The sequence below is a fragment of the Lagenorhynchus albirostris genome, chromosome 11, assembly GCF_949774975.1.
Source record: "Lagenorhynchus albirostris chromosome 11, mLagAlb1.1, whole genome shotgun sequence".
NCBI lineage: Eukaryota > Metazoa > Chordata > Mammalia > Artiodactyla > Delphinidae > Lagenorhynchus > Lagenorhynchus albirostris.
This window is the reverse complement of record NC_083105.1, coordinates 44,952,802-44,972,564: the sequence shown is the minus strand read 5'-3', so window position 1 is coordinate 44,972,564 and position 19,763 is coordinate 44,952,802. Positions and strand designations below refer to the sequence as shown.

At 37.1% G+C, this 19,763-nt stretch overlaps 1 protein-coding gene across 1 annotated transcript in view; it reads left to right on the top strand.

Annotated features, from left to right (window-relative positions):
- TRHDE (thyrotropin releasing hormone degrading enzyme) overlaps positions 1-19,763 on the top strand; it is a 415,986-nt gene that overhangs the window by 205,160 nt on the left and 191,063 nt on the right. The window contains exons 4-5 of the mRNA XM_060164833.1: positions 14,770-14,924; positions 17,685-17,798. Coding sequence (XP_060020816.1) covers positions 14,770-14,924; positions 17,685-17,798 — 269 coding nt within the window. The remainder of the gene's footprint in view (positions 1-14,769; positions 14,925-17,684; positions 17,799-19,763) is intronic.

The window sequence follows — 19,763 nt, the reverse complement described above, 5'->3', positions numbered from 1 at the left end:
TTGAGTCCTATTTCCATCAATATAAAAATAGAACAGGATGCAGCATAGAGTAGGGGTTAAGAACATGGATTCTGAAGCTAGGCAGCCTAAGTTTTAACTGCTGGAATGATTTAAGGAAGTGTATGCTGTTAATGGAAAGGAACTTTTGTATCACTTTTCTATTACTAGCAAAAATGGACTTTTGAGGTTAACATTATGAAAATAATTTGTTTGTACTATAAAATTATTTTCCCTTTCTCTTCTTCTTACTCCCCCCTCCCCTTTCTGACTCTCCCCCTTCTGGTTCCCTGGATTTATAATCGTGGTTAATGGAACACCATAATTCAATTCATTACCCATTCATTCAACTAGGTAGCATGGTCTATGCCTCTTTGGTGGGTTTCTTATCTTCACTATTTAATTAATTAACAAGTAGTGTCTGTTTCCAACTCTGAAACACTTTTGTATTTTAGTTAGGATTTTATTACTTTGAACCAGTCTTTCTGCTTTTATTTTCCCTCTACCTAAAGCAGTGATTTCAACCCTTGCTGTACATTAGGGCAATGTAAAGAGTAAGGAGGCCGAGTTCCCTTCTTAGAACAATTTGAAGTCTTGGGAGAAGCATGAGGCATTAATTTTTTTTTTTTTTTTTTTGTGGTACGCGGGCCTCTCACTGTTGTGGCCTCTCCCGTTGCAGATCACAGGCTCCGGACGCACAGGCTCAGCGGCCATGGCTCACGGGGCCAGCCGCTCCGCGGCATGTGGGATCTTCCCGGACCGGGGCACGAACCCGTGTCCCCTGCATCAGCAGGCGGACTCTCAACCACTGCGCCACCAGGGAAGCCCAAGGCATTAATATTTTTAAAGGTTTCCTAGGTGACTCAAATGTATGACAATATTTGAGGTCTTCTGTTCTAAATGCTCCTTTATAACAGTGATTCTCAAAGTGTGATCACCTGACCAGCCGCATCAACATCACCAGGAACTTGTTAGAAAGACAGATTCAGGTCCCACCGCAGCTCTACTGCATCAGAAACTCTGGACTTGGGGCCCAGAAATATGTATTCGAGCCAGCCCTCCAGGTGATTCCCATGAATGCTCAAAGTTGAGAACTACTGCTTTATGGCAAAAGTCTCCTATTTTTCTTTTCCTGGTTGTGCACCACTATAAAACTTTTGAGCATGTTCATCTCTACATAGCTATATTTATTTAGTTTTGAAATAGTACACATAATACTTTCAGTAGCTAAATTTCAAGACACAATATACACTTAAAGTGAAGTTCAAAGTGAAGTTTGTTAATGAGAATGGATGTAAATCGTGCAAGTATTCTTGTTGATAAATTTGTTTTCTTTTTGATTTTTTGGTAATAAATAATCATATCGGTGTTTTCACCTTATAATGCAGATGGAATAGAATGAATGGAGTGTAGTGGTTGGGGGATCTAAGCCAGTCTGCTAAAGTTTGAACCCCATTTCTGGTAATACCAGACTGTCCTGGGCAATTAACTTAATGTCTCTGTGCATCAGTTTCTCATTTGCAAAATAGAGCTATGAATAGCGTGTCTCAAAGAATTGTCAGGATTAACTGAGTTAATACATATAAATCACTTAGAAACTGACTAGCCCTTAGATGTGCTCAAAAATGGTAGTTATTCTTACTTAGAATTGAAAGACTGTCAGCTCTATCATTTTCTTTTTCTGTTATTTTTTTTTGGTGTCTGTATTATTAGTACGAACCTCAATCTGTTATTATTTTTTTTGCAGGTGTCTTTTTAAGTCACCTATTTATTTTGTGAGGGTTGGTTTAGTTACACTAGATAATATAATCCATAAATCCATTTAATTGGGTGCTTCTGTACTGCCACATGCCCTAATCCCTTGAAAGTGAACTAATGAGAAAGTTGTTTGTCGTTTTGATGTCTATGGAATTTCTGCTCTCTTTTGATGGACCTTGATAATTCACCCAGGGAGAGTATCTGTATCAGACAAAAATAAATACAAATAAAAGTTCTAATTTACTTTCACACCTTCATAGACAGTCTTATACAACCCCTGGGGGAAAGCACCCTGTCTTAGAAGATTCACTTCTCAAATTTTATGGTAAACATGCATCATTTGAAGATCTTGTTAAACTGCATATTCTGATTCACTAGATCTGGAGCTGGTCCTGAGATTCTGCTGCCAATTGCATTAAATATGAGAACATACCTAGTAGTCAACAATTGATGAAACTTGAGGTGTGGTAGAGATCAGGAGGTTAGGAGTAAAACCAGCAGCAAAGTTGCAGTTAGTGTATTTGTATAGCTAATTTGGAGACCTTGAGGCTAATTTTTGGAAAGTATTATTAGCTATTATTATTAAATTTGAGCCCTGGGGATAAAACTCAAAATTGTGGTCTGGTTTTCATACCTCCATCTGCCTGAACTTACATAGGATGAGATGCAAAGCAGTCTACTTCTAACATGAATTTAAAATGATAGACTCATAAAATTTAGAATAATAAACTCATAACATTCAATGAATTCATCAAACTTCAGCTAATTTCTATTATATATATAGTGTGTATATGTATTTTTGTAATATATAGAGTAGACACTTATGTACACTCAGTATGTGTATTTATATAATGTACACATATCATCATATAGTAAATACTTATACACACATATATACACATACACACATATATACATACATACATACGCATACATAATGCCCTGAGATCCAGAGCGGTGGATACAAGTTCCTTTAGGCAGTTAGCTCTTAGAACATCCCAAACACTTTGTAGCATTTTCTGCCCAGGCTGTAAGGTGGTCAGGCTCTAAGGATGCCATCCCCCACCCAGGAGTGGAATATCCCAAATGCTCCTGCAAAACATGAGCAGAAGTTTTAGTGTCCTTGGACCTGTACCTTTTAGTGTAGCACGCCACAGAATGCTGGCTTTCATTTTAATAACGATTCAGACAGGTTCCAAGACACAAGTGCAAAATCTGCATAGTGTTTTAGGAGGACAAGAAGAAACAGAAATAATGAGAAGGGTGTTACCATTTTCTTCATGGTAGTCTCCCTGCTGCACGTGTACAGTGATCAGTTACACATCGTGTTGAGCTGCAGAACCCTCACGCTCTATTAACTGTAGTGTTAGGAAAATGGCTTCTGGCAATTTTCAATTATGTCAATTCCCTGAGTATTTACATTAGGATCAACATTTTTATGATGGGTACACAAAAAATCCCCTCTTTTCAGCATTCAGCATTTCCCCATTAGGCGTACAAAATATTTTCTTTCCTATAAAATACACTTTAGGAGTATAACTTAGTGGTGCGCATTAGATGCTGGAGCTTGGAGAAGTAAAGGGTTCAGTTCAATCTCTGGCTCATTATTAGTTCATCCTGTATTTCATTTCTTGATCTAATGTAAATTGAACTAGGGAATATTTGGAACACTAGTAATGGGTTTTGAAAAAAAAATCATTGAATAGAATCTCTCAGAAACTCTTCTGTAGAAAAATTTGGAAAAGGCAGTTTCTTTATACTCTCAGAAGATATTTATAACAAAGCATCAGGTACTTTCAGTAATGAAAGACATGGTTCATATTTTGATCAATACCTCCCATCGGATACATAATTCAGCCTGAATGGGACATGGCATTCATTTTCTTCATGGCGTTGAGTGACTGATGCTGTTTCAAATGGTAAATCTATATGTTTGGGTTATATGAAGGTAGAGGCTTTTAGTAAAACACCAAGGGCTAAACTGGTACGGTTCTATTTTAGTTCTCTTAAAGGCAAATTAGCTTTGAATTAATGTTAAAGTTTAGTAAAGTAACACAGTGTCACTGCGTTTTCTGTTTCTATAATTGTGCTATTTTTAACTCTATTTTCTTCCTTTTTCTCTCTGCCTTTATTACCGCAAGCACCATCAGCGATTTCCCTTAGGAACCTTTAAAATTCACAGTGAATTTTGGAATCTACTGTTTAGACTACTATAGCTCTCTGAAAATTCATCCATTGTTTAGATGCCAGTTAATATCAGATAATAGTTTGTACTGCAATAAGAAGTGATTTAAAAAAATCAACAACTGTTGGGCTTCAGTGATTTTTTTCCCTCTGGGGCTTCAACAAGTATTTGACTTTTTGCTTGAAAATAATGCTAGACAGTGTTAAGCTAAACATCCAACATTGGTTCCTTTGAATGATATATTTGCATTTTTTTTATTGAATGGTGTGTCTATTACTAGTACAGTTTATACTAAGAGGAATTGGCCTTAAGGCACAATGAATCTTTGTTTCCACTTTACCAAACTTACATAAATTTCTTTTAGGAGCAACCACTCTGTACTCAGACTGTCTGAAGTGCATATGAATTTGGAAATATATTTTACTGACAACTCCAAGTTTCAAGAGTTAAGAATGCTCATTTATAAATAGTACTATTTTTATACTCTCTTCTGCTGGAAATGTGAATCTGTCAATTAAAGAGTGTCAAAGAGCTATCCAAACCTCTAAAATGATTCCCAGCTACCTCAGACTTTTGGAAAAAAAAAGACTCCCGAGTTCCACGCTGTGGGATGGGCCCAGTCCAGCAACTAATACTCATTAAATAGCTGATTAATGAAAGCCCCTAACAGAGTATTGGTTTTTTTTTCCCCGTTTGGGTGATGATGCTAACACATATAATTAGACTTTGTGTTGTATCTGTGTAAGAAGTTCTATAATTCATTTTGAAAATCTGTTGAAAATGATACTGAATGGTAAGTTAGTATTCTTTGAAAGCATTAATTAAAATTTAACTACTTGAGTGTATAATATCTGTGTTTTATAAATAAACCTAAGATATTCATAGACACTGTTGACTGCACTAATTAATACTTAACTACTTCAGTGTATAATATCTGCATTTTATAAATAAACCTAAGATATTCATAGACACTGTCGACTCTTGCCTCACTACTGAGGAATGATGTGATGTCACATTTCTGGCTTCCCCCCCACCTCTTATGACAGTGCCTGTTAGTATCCTTTGTGGGCCTGCTTCATTTGCCCCCTTCTTCTGCCTGTTTCTTAAATCTCAGTGCTCCTCAGATATCTTAGTCTTTTTTTCTATGCTCAGCATGGGTCATAGTCTACTGTATACATGCTGATGACTTCTTAAATCTGTTCCCCCAGCCCAAACCTCTCCCCAACACGTCAGACCTCTATATTCAGCCTCTTACTGGATATCTCTATTTGGATGTTCCAGAGGCAGCTCAAACTCAGCATGTCCCATACAGGATTTGTCACTATATGCTTCAGCCATATTGATCCAGTTTTTGTTTACTGAAAGTCCCATGTTCTCTCTCACTTGTTTGCAGACACCCTTACCCTGAAATATACTTTCCCTCCAGCTAACTGAACAAATCTCATAACTGACTTTCTCCAGGAAGCCTTTCCCAATTCTTAGGTTAAGATTTGGGACCTCTTTTATATGGTAATAGTGACAGTAATATAGTAACATTGTTGTAGTAATATATTATAGTAATATAATACAGTAATGTTATAATAATATAGCATATTTATCAATACAGTAAAAGTGATGAAGGTAATGATGATGATAATACTCTATTAGTTTCTTATTGATGCTGTAATAAATTACCACATCCATAGTGGCTTAAAACAACATGAATTTATTATCTTACAGTTCTGTAGGTTGGCAGGTTGACACTGCTCTCACTAAAGTCTTTTCTTTAGGGGAGAATCTCTAAATTTTCTTGGTGTTTCTAATTTCTAGAAGCCCCGTGTTCCTTGGCTTGTGACACCCTTCCATCTTCAAGGCCAGCAATGGCCTCCAGGGTCTTTCTCTCACTTCCTCACTCTGACACCGACTCTTCTGCCTCCTGCTTTTCAGGACCCTTGTGATTATACTGAGTCCACCTGGATAATCCAGGCTACTCTTCCATTTTAAGGTCAGCTGATCAGCAACCTTAATTCCATTTGTGGCCTTAATTCCCCTTTGCCAAGTAATCTAATATATCCACAGGTTCTGGGAATGAGGGCATGGACATCTTTGGAGGGGCTTTTTGTCTACAATAGCTAACAGCTATTGAGAACTAGGTATTGTTCCAAGCATCTCACTCACATAGTTGTCAAGAACTGAGAAGAGTCTGAGATTTTATCTTACCCTCTTTGCAAGCTTGACAAGTCAGCCTGCCATTGTTTCTTGAAACTTGGTGGAAGACATGAAACTCTGGGATTAGAGACAATAAAACTTTATTCCTTTAGCTATAGCAGTAGCCAGAGTATCAACATTTTCTGAGCCAGTTCCCTGAGCCCCAATTCACAAGAGCAACGCAAAGAGGTCCAGATGCTACCTGCATATGCAATGGATTATATAATAGGTGAGGACCCTGAGGAATCTAGTTATTTTATAAATTATGGTATGTACTCCTGTCCTTTGCTTTTGAGAGGACACTATTTCTGTTTTTTTCTATACAAATATCCTTAAAAAGATAGTCTGGAACAAAAACCAGTCAGTATCTGTGCTCTTAAGACATACAGAAATGTGAAAGATTACTTGAGAGTTTGTGTTCCAACAATAGCCCTCGCAGTAACGCTGTGAAATAGTAGCAATTATAATCATCTTCCTTTTACAGGTAAGGAAAATGAGGGGCAGAAATGATAAGTAACGAGCCTGCTAAGTAGCAGGATGGAGTTTTGAACCTGAGCTACCTGGCCTCACAGCCCATGTTCTTAGTCTCTGCTCTCTGCTGCTTCCATCATACCATGTACTCAGGTTAGCACATGTACTACCCTGAGGTTTCCTTCATGTGTGTCTATAATATGTGTACTTTTAAACTTGTTTGTATTCCCCATTGGTTTTTAAACTCCATGAGGGTTTAATGGGACTGTGTCTTTATTGTTCAGGGTTTATATATCCAGTGTTCAGATCAGTCGGGCCTATGTTAGGTAATGAATATTTTAGGAATAAATGAAAAAATATAGTAAACGAAACCCTCATAGAAAGGAACCTTACTTCCAACCTACATTCTTAGATAACACCAAATCTTTGTTATAGAACAAGCATTAATCAAGTTGGCCTGTCACCAGATGATGGTGATAGGAATCATTTAGTGTGTTTTTGATGTTTATGCCTAATCATGTCCATTAAAGTGAAGACCGTAAATTTTGGAAGTGCTTGAGAGAAGATGCAAAATGTGATGATGGCAATCAAAGTAGAGCTAATTTTAAAAATTAAATGGGTGAGAAAATGACAAACATTCCTTGTGCATATGGGATAAGTCCTTTGGCATAAAAATTCTTTTTCAGGGAAAAAGGGAATTAGACAAACCATGAAAAGTGCTCCTCCTTTGCAATTGACAGTAATCAGGAAGTGTTGAGGAAAAGTGATTGCAGAAATGAAAAAAAAAAGTCTTTTGAGTGTGTGCAGGAGGGTCAGCAAAAACATTGAGTGCATATTAGGGCCTAACGCTAATTCAGGAGAATGCTAGGAGTTTGCGAGCTTAAATGCTAAGCTAGTGAATACAAGTGGTACTGATGAAAATTCTGTTACAGGCTAAAGTATGTAGCTGAAACGAATCTTTTTTGATGGAAATATGCCCAAATAGAAAGTCCATCAGGAGAAAGTGTGTTCTGTTTTAAAGCTTTGAAGGACCAATTCACTCTTTTTAAAAAAATTTTTTATTGGAGTCTAGTTGATTTACAATGTTGCGTTAGTTTCAGGTGTACCGCAAAGTGAATCAGTTATACATATACATATGTCCACTCTTTTTTAGATTCTTTTCCCATATAGGTCTTAAATTTGGTGGAAATGTATCCAAGGATAGCAAAGCTTAAACTCCTCTCTGTCAAATGAACTTAAAAACAGCCATTCAGTACCTAATCTGTTTGTGAGTAAAAAGAACATGCACTTGAAAGGAAAACGTTGGTTCTCATTTTATAAATACCAGTAATAGAGGACTTCTATGAATTTTATCTTATCAATATTACTATTTCAAATGCAATTTATATTTATACTAGTCACATGTGGTAATTGTCAGAGCAAGGAGTTTTATTTTTTAATACTTAAGCATGAATGCTTATGTAAATAGTATCTTCAGGTGCTAGTCATGGCATAATCAAAACACAACTTTTTTTTTTTTTAACCTGCTATGCCTTTAAAACTTATTTAGGGTCACTGAATAATAAAATGGGAATGTCCTATGACTTTTTTTTTTTAAGTTTGTTCTTCGGTAGGTCCTGTATTGCTTTACATCATAAGCAACATTTTCAATTCAGAAATCAGAATGCCTAGCATAACACATTAGCCAACATTTCGTCTTTGTTAGAAGACAAGATTCCTCCTCTCTCAAGCTAAGGCCTGTCATGAATCTGATTCCCCAAGGTGAGGATGAACTGGAAAGATCCCAAATAGCCATGGCATTGATTTATCACGTTTTGTGCTTAGGACTAAGTGCTTTAAACGGACCATCTCATTGAATCTTCACAACAACCTGCAAGGAAGTTATCCCCGCTTTATCAATGAGGGGATAGAAGCTGGGAGAGATTGAACAATTTGTTTGAAGTTCCATAGCCAGTAAATGTTAGACCTGGGTTTGGATCCCAAACAGTGTGGACTCTAAAGCTCCAACTTTTAACTGCTATGTCTACTGCCCTCTGCCAAAAAGGGCAGGGTTGCAGTGCTGGAAAGCAACTTGGATTGTGATTGAGATGCTGCTAGGACACCGCATGGAAGATAGTATTGAGGCTGAAATTTAAAGGGTGAAGGAAACAGAAGGAAGAGTTAGTGCAGAAGTCTGGGGATTTGAGAGCAGGATAGATCTGGGGTGGAAGAACCAGGGCAAAGTTCAGAATGTGTCTGTCAATCTGGAGGGAGTGCCTCTGAGTGATACTTAGCAGAGAAGTTTAAAGGAGAAGAGCACCTCACACGGCAAACAGTGAAACCATGGAACTGATGAGCAGAACTGCAGAATTTAATGTTCTTTCTTGGATGGAACTTGGTAATGTCTACATATCTGTTTGGTTTGTGACATCAGGCAGAACTAGTTGTAAGCTATATTCAGCATGATTTGTCATCAGAGGGGAAATGATCCTGGACAATAAACTCTGCTGATCTGTGAGCTCAGAATCTGACTGTGGCAGGGAGGAGAGGCCTGGTATTGCACATGGTTTTTTTGCTAGTGGTTATTTAATAATGTAGACTACATTAAAGTCTACTTCTAGTTTATGAAGTTATACATCAGAACATTGCTCCTGATGCTGGAGATTGGATTTCGGTTTGTATGTATTGTAAGACCCTGCCTGATGATGCTTTGAACATTTCCACGTGGTTTCAGGGTTCGTTTTAGCACCGTGTTGTTAGGGTAGTGGGACATTTTTCTTGGTGACCGACCTTCCCCAGAGTCCAAAAGAGGAAGCTGCAAAGCTTTCTTAAAGTTTAAGCCAGATTACAGGGGAGAGGATTATTCTAGAAGGAATAGTACATTAGTGGCTGTGGAGGGGGGACTATCAATTAACAGTCTACTACTAAGGTGCTTAGATATTTTCCTCTGGAGCTCAAAGAGAGCTATCTGGGCATGTGGGTGGTGACAGATGACATTGGAGTGGGTGAGAACACTAAAAGAAAACTAGTAGAATGAGTTAAAACATACACACACACACACACACACACACACACACACATGCAGATGGAAATCCTAGAACTTTGGTTTTCAAAAATCAGAAGATGACAAGAAAATTAAACAAACAAGAACAAAAACAACAAGAAGAAAGGCTAATCTGGGAAGTGGAGGAGAAACAGGATATCTTTCTATGACAGACCCTAATGAGCAGTGTGATAAATCTTGGCAGTATCAAAAAGGTAAGAACTCAGGGCTTCCCTGGTGGCGCAGTGGTTGAGAGTCCGCCTGCCGATGCAGGGGACGGGTTCGTGCCCTGGTCCAGGAAGATCCCACATGCCGCGGAGCGGCTGGGCCCATGAGCCATGGCTGCTGAGCCTGCGCGTCCAGAGCCTGTGCTCTGCAACGGAAGAGGCCACAACAGTGAGAGGCCTGCGTACTGAAAAAAAAAAAAAACAAAAGGTAAGAACTCAGAGGTCTCCATGAGATTTTGTGCTCTTAGTTAGCGACAGCTGTTTCAACATAGTGTTAAAGATAGAAAGTAAATTCTAGTGCACTGAAGGGAACAAGTAGAGAAAGTCAGATTTTTATGGTGATTTATGTAATCACATTCACTAGTATTATACGAATATTTGTTATCTGCCTATAGGTTTAGGACTAGCGTAATTAATTGGGAGCAGACTCCTATGCATAATTTTATCCAGGATTTTCTTTTAATTTCCAAGTAAATTTGACTCTGAAACATTTGACTTTTCTTACTTCTGTTTTCAAGGCATATTAAAGAGTTGTGGTTGCACACGTTAATGGATATAGCCTCATGACAAATTATTTTGCAAAAATTGAGACAATTTAATTCATTGTAAATAAATCTTATTATCTTCAAAGTTAAGCAAAAGAATATTTCAGTTACTGAAGGTATTAACGGCTTCATTGAGGTATAGTGACATGCAGTATGCTGCACATATGTAAAGTGTAAAATTTGTAAAAAATTTGATGTTTTAAGATATGTATACACCCATGAAATCATCACCATAATGAGCCTATCCATCACCCCCAAAAGTTTCCTGTTGCTATTTTTTAAATTTATTTTTTTAATCAAAGTATAGGTGATTTACAGTGCTGTGCCAATCTCTGCCGTACAGCCAAGTGACTCAGTTATACACAGAGACATTCTTTCTTTCCTGTTGCTATTTTTAATCCCTCCTATCTGTGTCCCCAGGTGACTACTGATCTGCTTTTTGACATTATAGATGAATTTGCATTTTCTAAAATCTTATGTAAGTGACATGAATCGTACAACATATATATTTTTTCTTCCTTTTTACTCAGTATAACTATTCTGGGGCTCATCCACGTTGCAGCACGTATTGATAGCTCATTTCTTTTTATTGCTGAACAGCATTTTATTGTATGGATATACCACACATTATCCATTCATCTATTGATGGACATTGGAATTATTTCCAGTTTGGGTGTATTGGAAGTAAACTGTTATGAATATTTGTGTACAAGTCTTTATGTGGATATATGCCTCCTGAAGGTATTCTCAAAATATAGAACTGTTTATGAGATAAAGGTATAGAGCAGAGAGACACAGTTAAATTATCCCTCAATAGTTGTTAGAACAAAATCCAGGTTTCTTCAGTACTTTGATAGAAGGTTATTATGTCTGTAGTAGCGTAATCTAATTTTTAAAATTTTCTTTTTTTTTTCCTTCTGCCATCCATAGACATGGTTCCCTGTATCTATTGTTAAGCCTGTGAGCATCTGAGAAGCTGCCTCCTGTGCTTGATCCCTCTGTGTTTCACTCTGTTCTCAATCACTTTATCTGAATCTGACTCCATTTGCTCAAGAGTCTTTGTCTGGCTGAAGTACAGCTTTGTTACTCGGGTCTGACTTCTCTGCCCTTAGACCTCTGGAAACCAACCTGTCACCAGCTGCCTACTTAGGTCACCATTGCCTGAGATCGTTGGCACCAGCCTTCAGCTGCCCCCTCACCACACCTGCTTAGGCTGCTAGTCAGGTTTTTGCTGTCTGATGACTGCCCCTGACTGTACCTTCTTTATTCCAAACTCTTAGACTCGCATCTGGCCCATGTCTAGAATTTTCTCTCCGTACCATTTGAGCCACTCCATATTCCAGTGTGCGGCCTGATTTGTTGACTCAGTCTTGGGGACCTGACTACTCTCGGCTCTTGGAGAACTCCAGCAAACAGAAGTGCCTCTGTTTTGCAACAGACTTGTCCATAAGTCCCCGTGTTCCTACAAGTAAATGGCCCCAGACCTGCTACTGCTGTTGCCATCTGCTGGTGGCAGGCAGAGTTGGCGCAATGTTGTTCTATTGCCTGGGTTGTTCATATTTAAGGAAGGTCTCAAGGTAAAATCTTAAGTAGAAGTATGTCTATTTGTTATGTACTTGCATTTTGTATAATTCTCACAACTATACTCTTCTCCTTTATACGCTTCAGCCACACCAACCTTCATTCTATCCAATATGCTAGCCTCATTTCCTCCTTAGGACCTGTGCATTTTTTGTCCCCTCTTCTTAGAACAATATATCAATACTTCCACAGATCTTCAGACAGCTAGCTTCTACCATTATTCACATCTCAGGTGAGATGTGATTACCTTAGAGATGCCTGCTTTGACCACACTCCACCCATTTCACCCTACCAGTCAATCATTGTCTTACTCAATTATTTTTTGGTAGCATTTATCATTTACTAAATTTCTTTCATTCATTTATTACTTGTTAATTAACCTCCTCTTCCTACACACACCCAGAAATAAATATAAGTGCCATGAGAGCAGGGAGCAAGGAGCTTGGATGACAGAACAAACAATGCTTGTATTGAGCAAAAGAGATGCTCAATAAATACATACTTGTATAAATGAATGCATATAGTACCTCTGTCTGCCTGTCGAAATCCTATTTATCTTTGGAAGTCCAACTCAGATACTATCTCTTTCAAGAACTTCTCCAACTAAATCTGTTTTCTCTCTCTTTCTCAGGACTTTTTATTCTTTCTTTATTTTTTCTGTTAAGCTGTCATGTTTCCATGTAGTGGATACAGGGGCCATACTTGACTTATCTTTAGTCCATAGGTCAGAAGCACAGGTAACAATCTGGGCTTGGGACTGGTTTCTGAAGTAGGGATGGAGGGTGCAGTGTTGTAGGACTGAACCCTTAACCTGTGGAATCTGATTCTATCTTTGGGTAGATGGTATCGGAATTGAGTTGAATACTGGGTCATTCTGTTGGAATCCAAGAATTATTTATAGACGGTGTGGGACAAACCCTCCCACGTCCCCGCCCCACATGCACACATGTTGAAATTGGCTCCAGGAACCTAAGAGACTGTCCCTCATTCCTTCTTCCTTCTTTCTTTTCTGAAGCAATCATAATTCTGAATCTGGTGTTTATCATTCCTATATGTGTGTGACTGTGTGTGCATTTTACCACTACTGTCTGTCTGAGTGTATGTGTGAGTAACCATTTGCAATCTATGGTACTATTCTGCTTGTTTTTAAGTAGTATATGGTAAGGGTCATTCTACACCTTATTTGTTCCCTCAACATTACGTTTTTCAGATTATCCATGTTGATACATGTAGTGTTAGAATCTAGTGGTAAGACTATTTCAGTTGTTGTATGGTATTGCTTTTTAGAATTATTTCACAGTTTGTCAGTTATCTCGGTGAAAGGCTTGCAGTTTTCTCTTTTCATTCTTACAAAGAATACTGCAGCAAACATTTTTGTACCATTATTTTCTTAGCATCCTAGGGAGTTAGTCCAGTGTTTACATGGGAAAGTGGAGCCAGGTTGCCTGGGTTCGAATCCTTACATTGCCGCTTGCTAGCTTTCCCAAGCAGCACTGAGCACCAGCTATATTCAGTCCTTCTGCACATGCATGCCCTACGTCAGCCTCTGGCAACAAGTTATCAGCTTGGCTTAGATGCCTTTGGCTCCGGTGAATCCTGCTGGATCCAGTTCCCAAATGCCACTGCCCGTGGCTTCACATGCAATCACTGCTTTGCACTTATGTACCATTTCTGGTCCATGGAGAGGTTTATTTTCAAGCCTGGAGATGATTTTCAGTTTTTCCTTTTAATATTTTACTTAACATTGCTATGTGTTTGAGCAGAGGGAGTGCATCAAAGCATGTACTTACTGTGTCACCTTAAGCAAACGTTGATAATACCTCTACAACCTTTTAAAATAAGCACAAATCTTAGAATCACCTAATCATAGATTTTCGGAGCTGGAAGGGATTTGAGAGATCATGACGTCCAATAACCTTATTTTATAGGTGAGAGAATTGTGGTCTTGAGAAATTAAAGTGATTTACTGATGTCATATATTTAATTAATGGTGCAGGCAGGACCAGAACCAGAGTCTTTTTTTGTGTGTGGTACGCGGGCCTCTCACTGTCGTGGCCTCTCCCGTTGTGGAGCACAGGCTCCGGACGCGCAGGCTCAGCGGCCATGGCTCACGGGCCCAGCCGCTCCGCGGCATGTGGGATCTTCCCGGACCGGGGCACGAACCCGTGTCCCCTGAATCGGCAGGCAGACTCCCAACCACTGCGCCACCAGGGAAGCCCCCCTCAATAGTCCTTTTGACACTACATCTACTTTTTTAGTTTTCTCTATCTGAGCTATATTTACATGTAATATTTTACTTTTAACAAAACTCAAAAAATACATTAGAATTAAGCAATTAGTAATATGATATGTTGGATTTTTAAACTGATGTGAGATGTTTTCTTTTGAACAATATTGAGGTAAAAGCAAGAGTACAGCATTTACTGCACTGAGCTGAATATATTTTCATTAGCAGGCACAATGCCTTTTGACTCTGTAGATTCCTGCTGCATTTGGTTTCCTTGACTTTCTGCAACTTATTAGGACAGACCCATCAATAATGGCGCGATACTTCCAACCTCCTACAGCACTGGGTCTGAAAATGAACTGTGATGGATGGATATGGCCAGCATTTACAGTGATAGCCTATATTTCTGCTGTCACGTAGAAATGGCAGGTAGTTTAATTTAGAAAAAAAAAATTACCGAGAAAGAACAAGTATTTCTTCTAATTAGGATTTCTGGACTTTTGTCGGACATGAATTTAGAATCTGACATGTTTGTTAAAGCCTTTGGAATTGTTTTATTCTGTTTCTAGATCTTTTAGCTGTGCCTAAGCATCCGTATGCTGCTATGGAGAACTGGGGACTAAGTATTTTTGTGGAACAAAGAATACTGCTGGATCCCAGTGTTTCATCTATTTCTTATTTGCTGGATGTCACCATGGTCATTGTTCATGAGATATGTCACCAGGTATGAGAAAAAGGATCAGGTGTAAGTATAATTGCAAACTATCGAGAATGTAGAATGATTTCAGATACTTAGATTAGGAGCTAAGTTATTATCCTCCCAGTTAAGTTTTACTTGTATAGAGCACCATGTAGTTCTTTTTGGAAGATAGGTTGTTCTCAAGTGACGGCACAAACGAAAGCAAACACACGGATCATATTGAATAAGTAACTGTCATTCAGTTTAGTTGAGGAGTGAGATGGCACTGCTACCCCGCAGCCTCTTTGGAGACCCTATCCACTCACTATTCTTTGTCAACCTTGCTGTATTTTCTTGTGATTATTGGTGTGTATATATGGAGAGTGCAGTGATGGCAATGATTTATTGCATTGCTGAAAGATGCAGCTGAGTTTTGTGTACATGTCAAAATTTGCTTTTGCTGAAATCAATTTGTTATTCCCCTTCTCCCATCACACAGACACTTAGGAAGTCTTTCACTAACTCTGCGACAGCCTCTTTGTTCTCAAATAATTGATTTTTTTTTGTCTTGACATGTTTAGAAATTCATATGTAAATTAGCCAGCTTTATCATGAAGCTAAGATAAAATTAATTTCATTTTGATTTTATATACTTTCTTACAATGAGCAGAAGGTATTACAGAGATTTCACAATGCTTATTAGAATCTTGATTCTAGTGAAAAAAATAACTGAAAATAAACGTTTGTGCTAATAAAAAGCAATCTTTGTCCTGATTACCAGAAACTATGGATGGTTTTTAAGTGAAAACACCAGAAATCACAGTGTGATACTGTACAACTTCAATTTGTTACCAACCCAAAATCTTTTTAAAAAGCTTGAAAACCTTAAGAAAGATTAAGGTGGAAATGTTGTTAGTAAAAGAGGCTGAACAGCTAAATGACAATACATGAATAGGGACTTCATGATAAATTGTTCTAGGCCATATGACCATTTACCTGTATGTCAGCCTTCTGCAGTGAACCTGTAGACGTTTGTACCTGTCATGCTGGTCAGCTTGGGCATGTGTTCCTTGCTGCAGAGACTTAAGGGGGTCCATTGCAGAGATAACCAGGGCTCCTCTATTGTGCTAAAAATGGTTTCCAGCTAAACATACAATTCTTTGATGCAAATCAATGTCCTTTTGAACATTCCTAGAAACGAGTTACATGTAGAGTTCTGTTGAAATAAGAACACACTGATAATTTTTTCTAAAACTGGATTTCATTTGTTCCAGATTCTCAGTTACTTTCTTGTTCTAGCTTAGTGGTGCTCGGCTACTTACTATGCGGAAATGAGCCGGAAGCTGGGAGAAACACATAATAATTTCCACTATCATTGCCAAATTACCGTTTCTCCTCACCTATTTATTGTCACAATTCTTAAGACAGGCTTTCAGTTTAAGGGAGAAGAAACATTACTTTCTGATCAAGAACAGAAAATGTTTTAAATATCATTTGTTTTGTGGTCATCAGCATATTCAGTTATCTCTTCTTTGTATTTCTATTAGAGGTCCTCTTGAGTAAGTGATACTTTATTAATATTGAAATGCTCAGCCACCAAGCTCTTTCCTCTAGCTCCTAAAGCTGTAAAGCTATGATCTGATACTTGTCTGACTGCCTTTTCCTTCTGCTTCTTAAATAACTCACTCCCACTTACAGTCTTCACACTAAGGGTTACTTACAAATGCCTATAATCCTCTTGCCTGAGGCTTTCTCATGGCTTCTTCTTATCATTAAAGTCTGAGCTCAAATGTCATCTGCTTAGAATCTTTTTGTTTTTACAGTCTAAAGTGACCCATCCTCCATTCCTATCACACTTTAATAAGATCTGAAATTGTATTGTTCATTTGCTTATTTTTTATTTTCTATCTCACCTAATTGTCCCTTCCTCCACAATAAAGTGTCAGCTGCCTGAGAAGGGACATTGTCTGACTTTTCATCATTAAATCCCAAGTCTGTAGGATAGTTCCCACGTATAATGTTTTTTTGTTTCATTTTGTTTTGTTTTTTAATGAAAAAAGAATTCCTTTAAGCTTTGTTGAACTCAGCAAGGATTTCAGAGTAATGTATCCAGATCTAATCAAAACACCAATTATAAATTACAACATTACTTTCCTGAAGGGATCTTAGAGACTTTTTTGGTCCAACCCTCATTATCATAGAATCATGGAGAGTCAGGTGTGGAGCATCTTAAAGCCTTTATTAGTTCCTTCAATCAGCTGATGTCGTCTGTGAATTGCCTCTGCCACTGGAAGGCGCTGCTTCAGTACTTCCTGTGATGAGCTCACCGCTTCTCGAGGTAGTATTTTCCATCTTCATCTATTTCAGTCTGTTAGAGGGTCTCCTGCATTTTTAGCAATGTCTACCAATCTACAACCCTAATTTCCATCCATTAATACTGATTTGTCCCCTGTAGGGCCATAAGACCCAAGCCTTTTCTTCTTCTATATACTAGGTCTTCAAATATTTGAAGACAGCTGTTGTCAGTTTTTTTACCCTGAGCTCTTTCTTCTCCAGGTTAAATCTTCTTGTTGTGTTCCTTGAACATTTTATTTTTGTTCTTCCCTGAATGCATTTATAGAAAATTAGTGTCATCCAAGTAGTCAAATAAATCAATGGTGTTGCCACAACGTATTTTAAGATCACAAAATCAATTGGGGAATGAATTCCAGTTGTGACAATCATAGTTTAATACATTTACTTTTAGATAAAATAATTCTGGGATAGACGCGATTTTATCTGATGCCCATTCATTTGTCACGGCAGTGGTTTGGTGACCTCGTGACTCCTGTGTGGTGGGAAGATGTGTGGCTGAAGGAGGGATTTGCTCACTACTTTGAGTTTGTTGGTACAGACTACCTCTACCCCGGCTGGAACATGGTAAGTGCACTTTTTAATTGTTTGGAACTCTAAGTGAAAGGTTGATCCTGTGTTACATTGGGCTTATCTTATTATCAGATGTGACTGAAAATACCAACCGATGCATGAAAAAAAAAAAGTTAGCTATCCAATAAAAGGAAAAGTAACCCAAAATGTAAACAGTACTATTCCAAAATATTTTTGTTTATTAGAACTAAATAGAATCTGATTGGTTATACGCTGATTTCGAAATGGTACAAGTTTTCTAAATAGAAATAGTTTAGATTACAGTATTTGATAACAAAGATAAAATATCCCTTAAAATAGAGAAGGTAACAGTAACCAATGAGTTATATTTTAAGTATATAGGATGTTTCAATATACAGAAAAATGAGAACTTAATATTTCTTCAATGTGATGAACTCAAAAATTAGCTAAAATTTTTGATGCATTATTGCTGTTTTTACTTTAGGATTAAATGATTTAATAAGAGGTCACTATAAAGAGTTGTACACATTATACTCATACCTGTACGTCTGAACCTGAAGTAGGATTTGTTGTACCTTAAGCAGTGATGTTCTAGAGTATCCTAGAAGAAAAAGTGGAGGGAGGGTATGATTTCTATATGTCATTTAATATAAGTTTTTCATTTAGTATAAGCTTCCATTAATCAGTAAGTGACTGTTATTATGGAGTAGAACCCAGGGTATATGTTGTTTGGGAACTTGAATTTTAAATTTATTTTAAGTGGCACTATGTAAAAGTTGCAAAGTACTGACATTTGTCAACTTCCAGAAGCTCAAAAGCTTTCACCTGTGACATAGCATGAGTGATAATATATATTTATTTCACACCACTCCTTTTTGATGTTTAAACTATTATGTGATTATCTAGTTATCTGTCATGATTACAAGTATGATCTGAATAGTATTTAAACCAAGGTAAAATATAAAGATGTCTGTCAGTCATGATATAACTTCTCTACCATAAATTCAGCCAACTGCTGCTGAGTAAGAAAGGTGATCTTACATATCTCAGAAGAAATGTTACAATTGTAATATCATATTGATATGTTTGAATTATCCAGTTTTGCTTATATTTTATAAAGGCAGCATGGTTCATTTGCACAAATGTGTGAGTTAATTTTACTTAGCCTTATGTATCTAGGTATGCATTATATATTATACAATTTAAAAAAACTTATTTGAACTGTTTTATTATGGCATTAAAATTAATTAAAAATGCCTTTAAAGAACTTTGAAGAAAAATCATCAATACCATCAATATTAATTAAGTAATTTTTAAACAAATATGAAATTTGAAAACTGAAATGTTTAAGGATATTGAAATATTTGTAAAAATATATTTTGGTTTTTAGTTGACTTTCAACCAAATTTGTTTAAAATTATCATTTAATTTTCACTATGCTGTGGATTATTACTGATTTATAATTCTATTATGTTTCAATATTAAAAGATGTTAGTATTACAAACGGCATGTTACTCATATAGGTAAGCTTTTTCTTTTTTTTCAGCTCATTCAGCTATCTGACAAAATCCTTTCTATTTATCATTATAAAAATACATCTTAGGTTAAAAAGGAATGAACAGAATTATACTAGAGGTGAAAACTGACAGCTTTTAATGGTTTTAGCATGGCAGTGAATCCCAAGTTTCAATGTCCTCATACTGGATTTTGTCTTTGAATAATTTTGTATATTCCTTCATTATCTTTATCAATTAAGTTATAAATGGAGAACAATTTTATAAGAAATATTGAAAATGAATATAGAGTGTAAATAACACATCTGAGACTTTGTCCTTAACAGAATACATACCATGCCCTGGAAGTATAAAAACCTTGAGCTGGTAAGATATTAATCCATATGTTATAATCAAAAATAACAATTAATGATGGATTAAACTAAGAAATGAAAGAATAAGGTCCATCACAGTTAATTAGGCAATAGTGAAAACAGGTCTTATT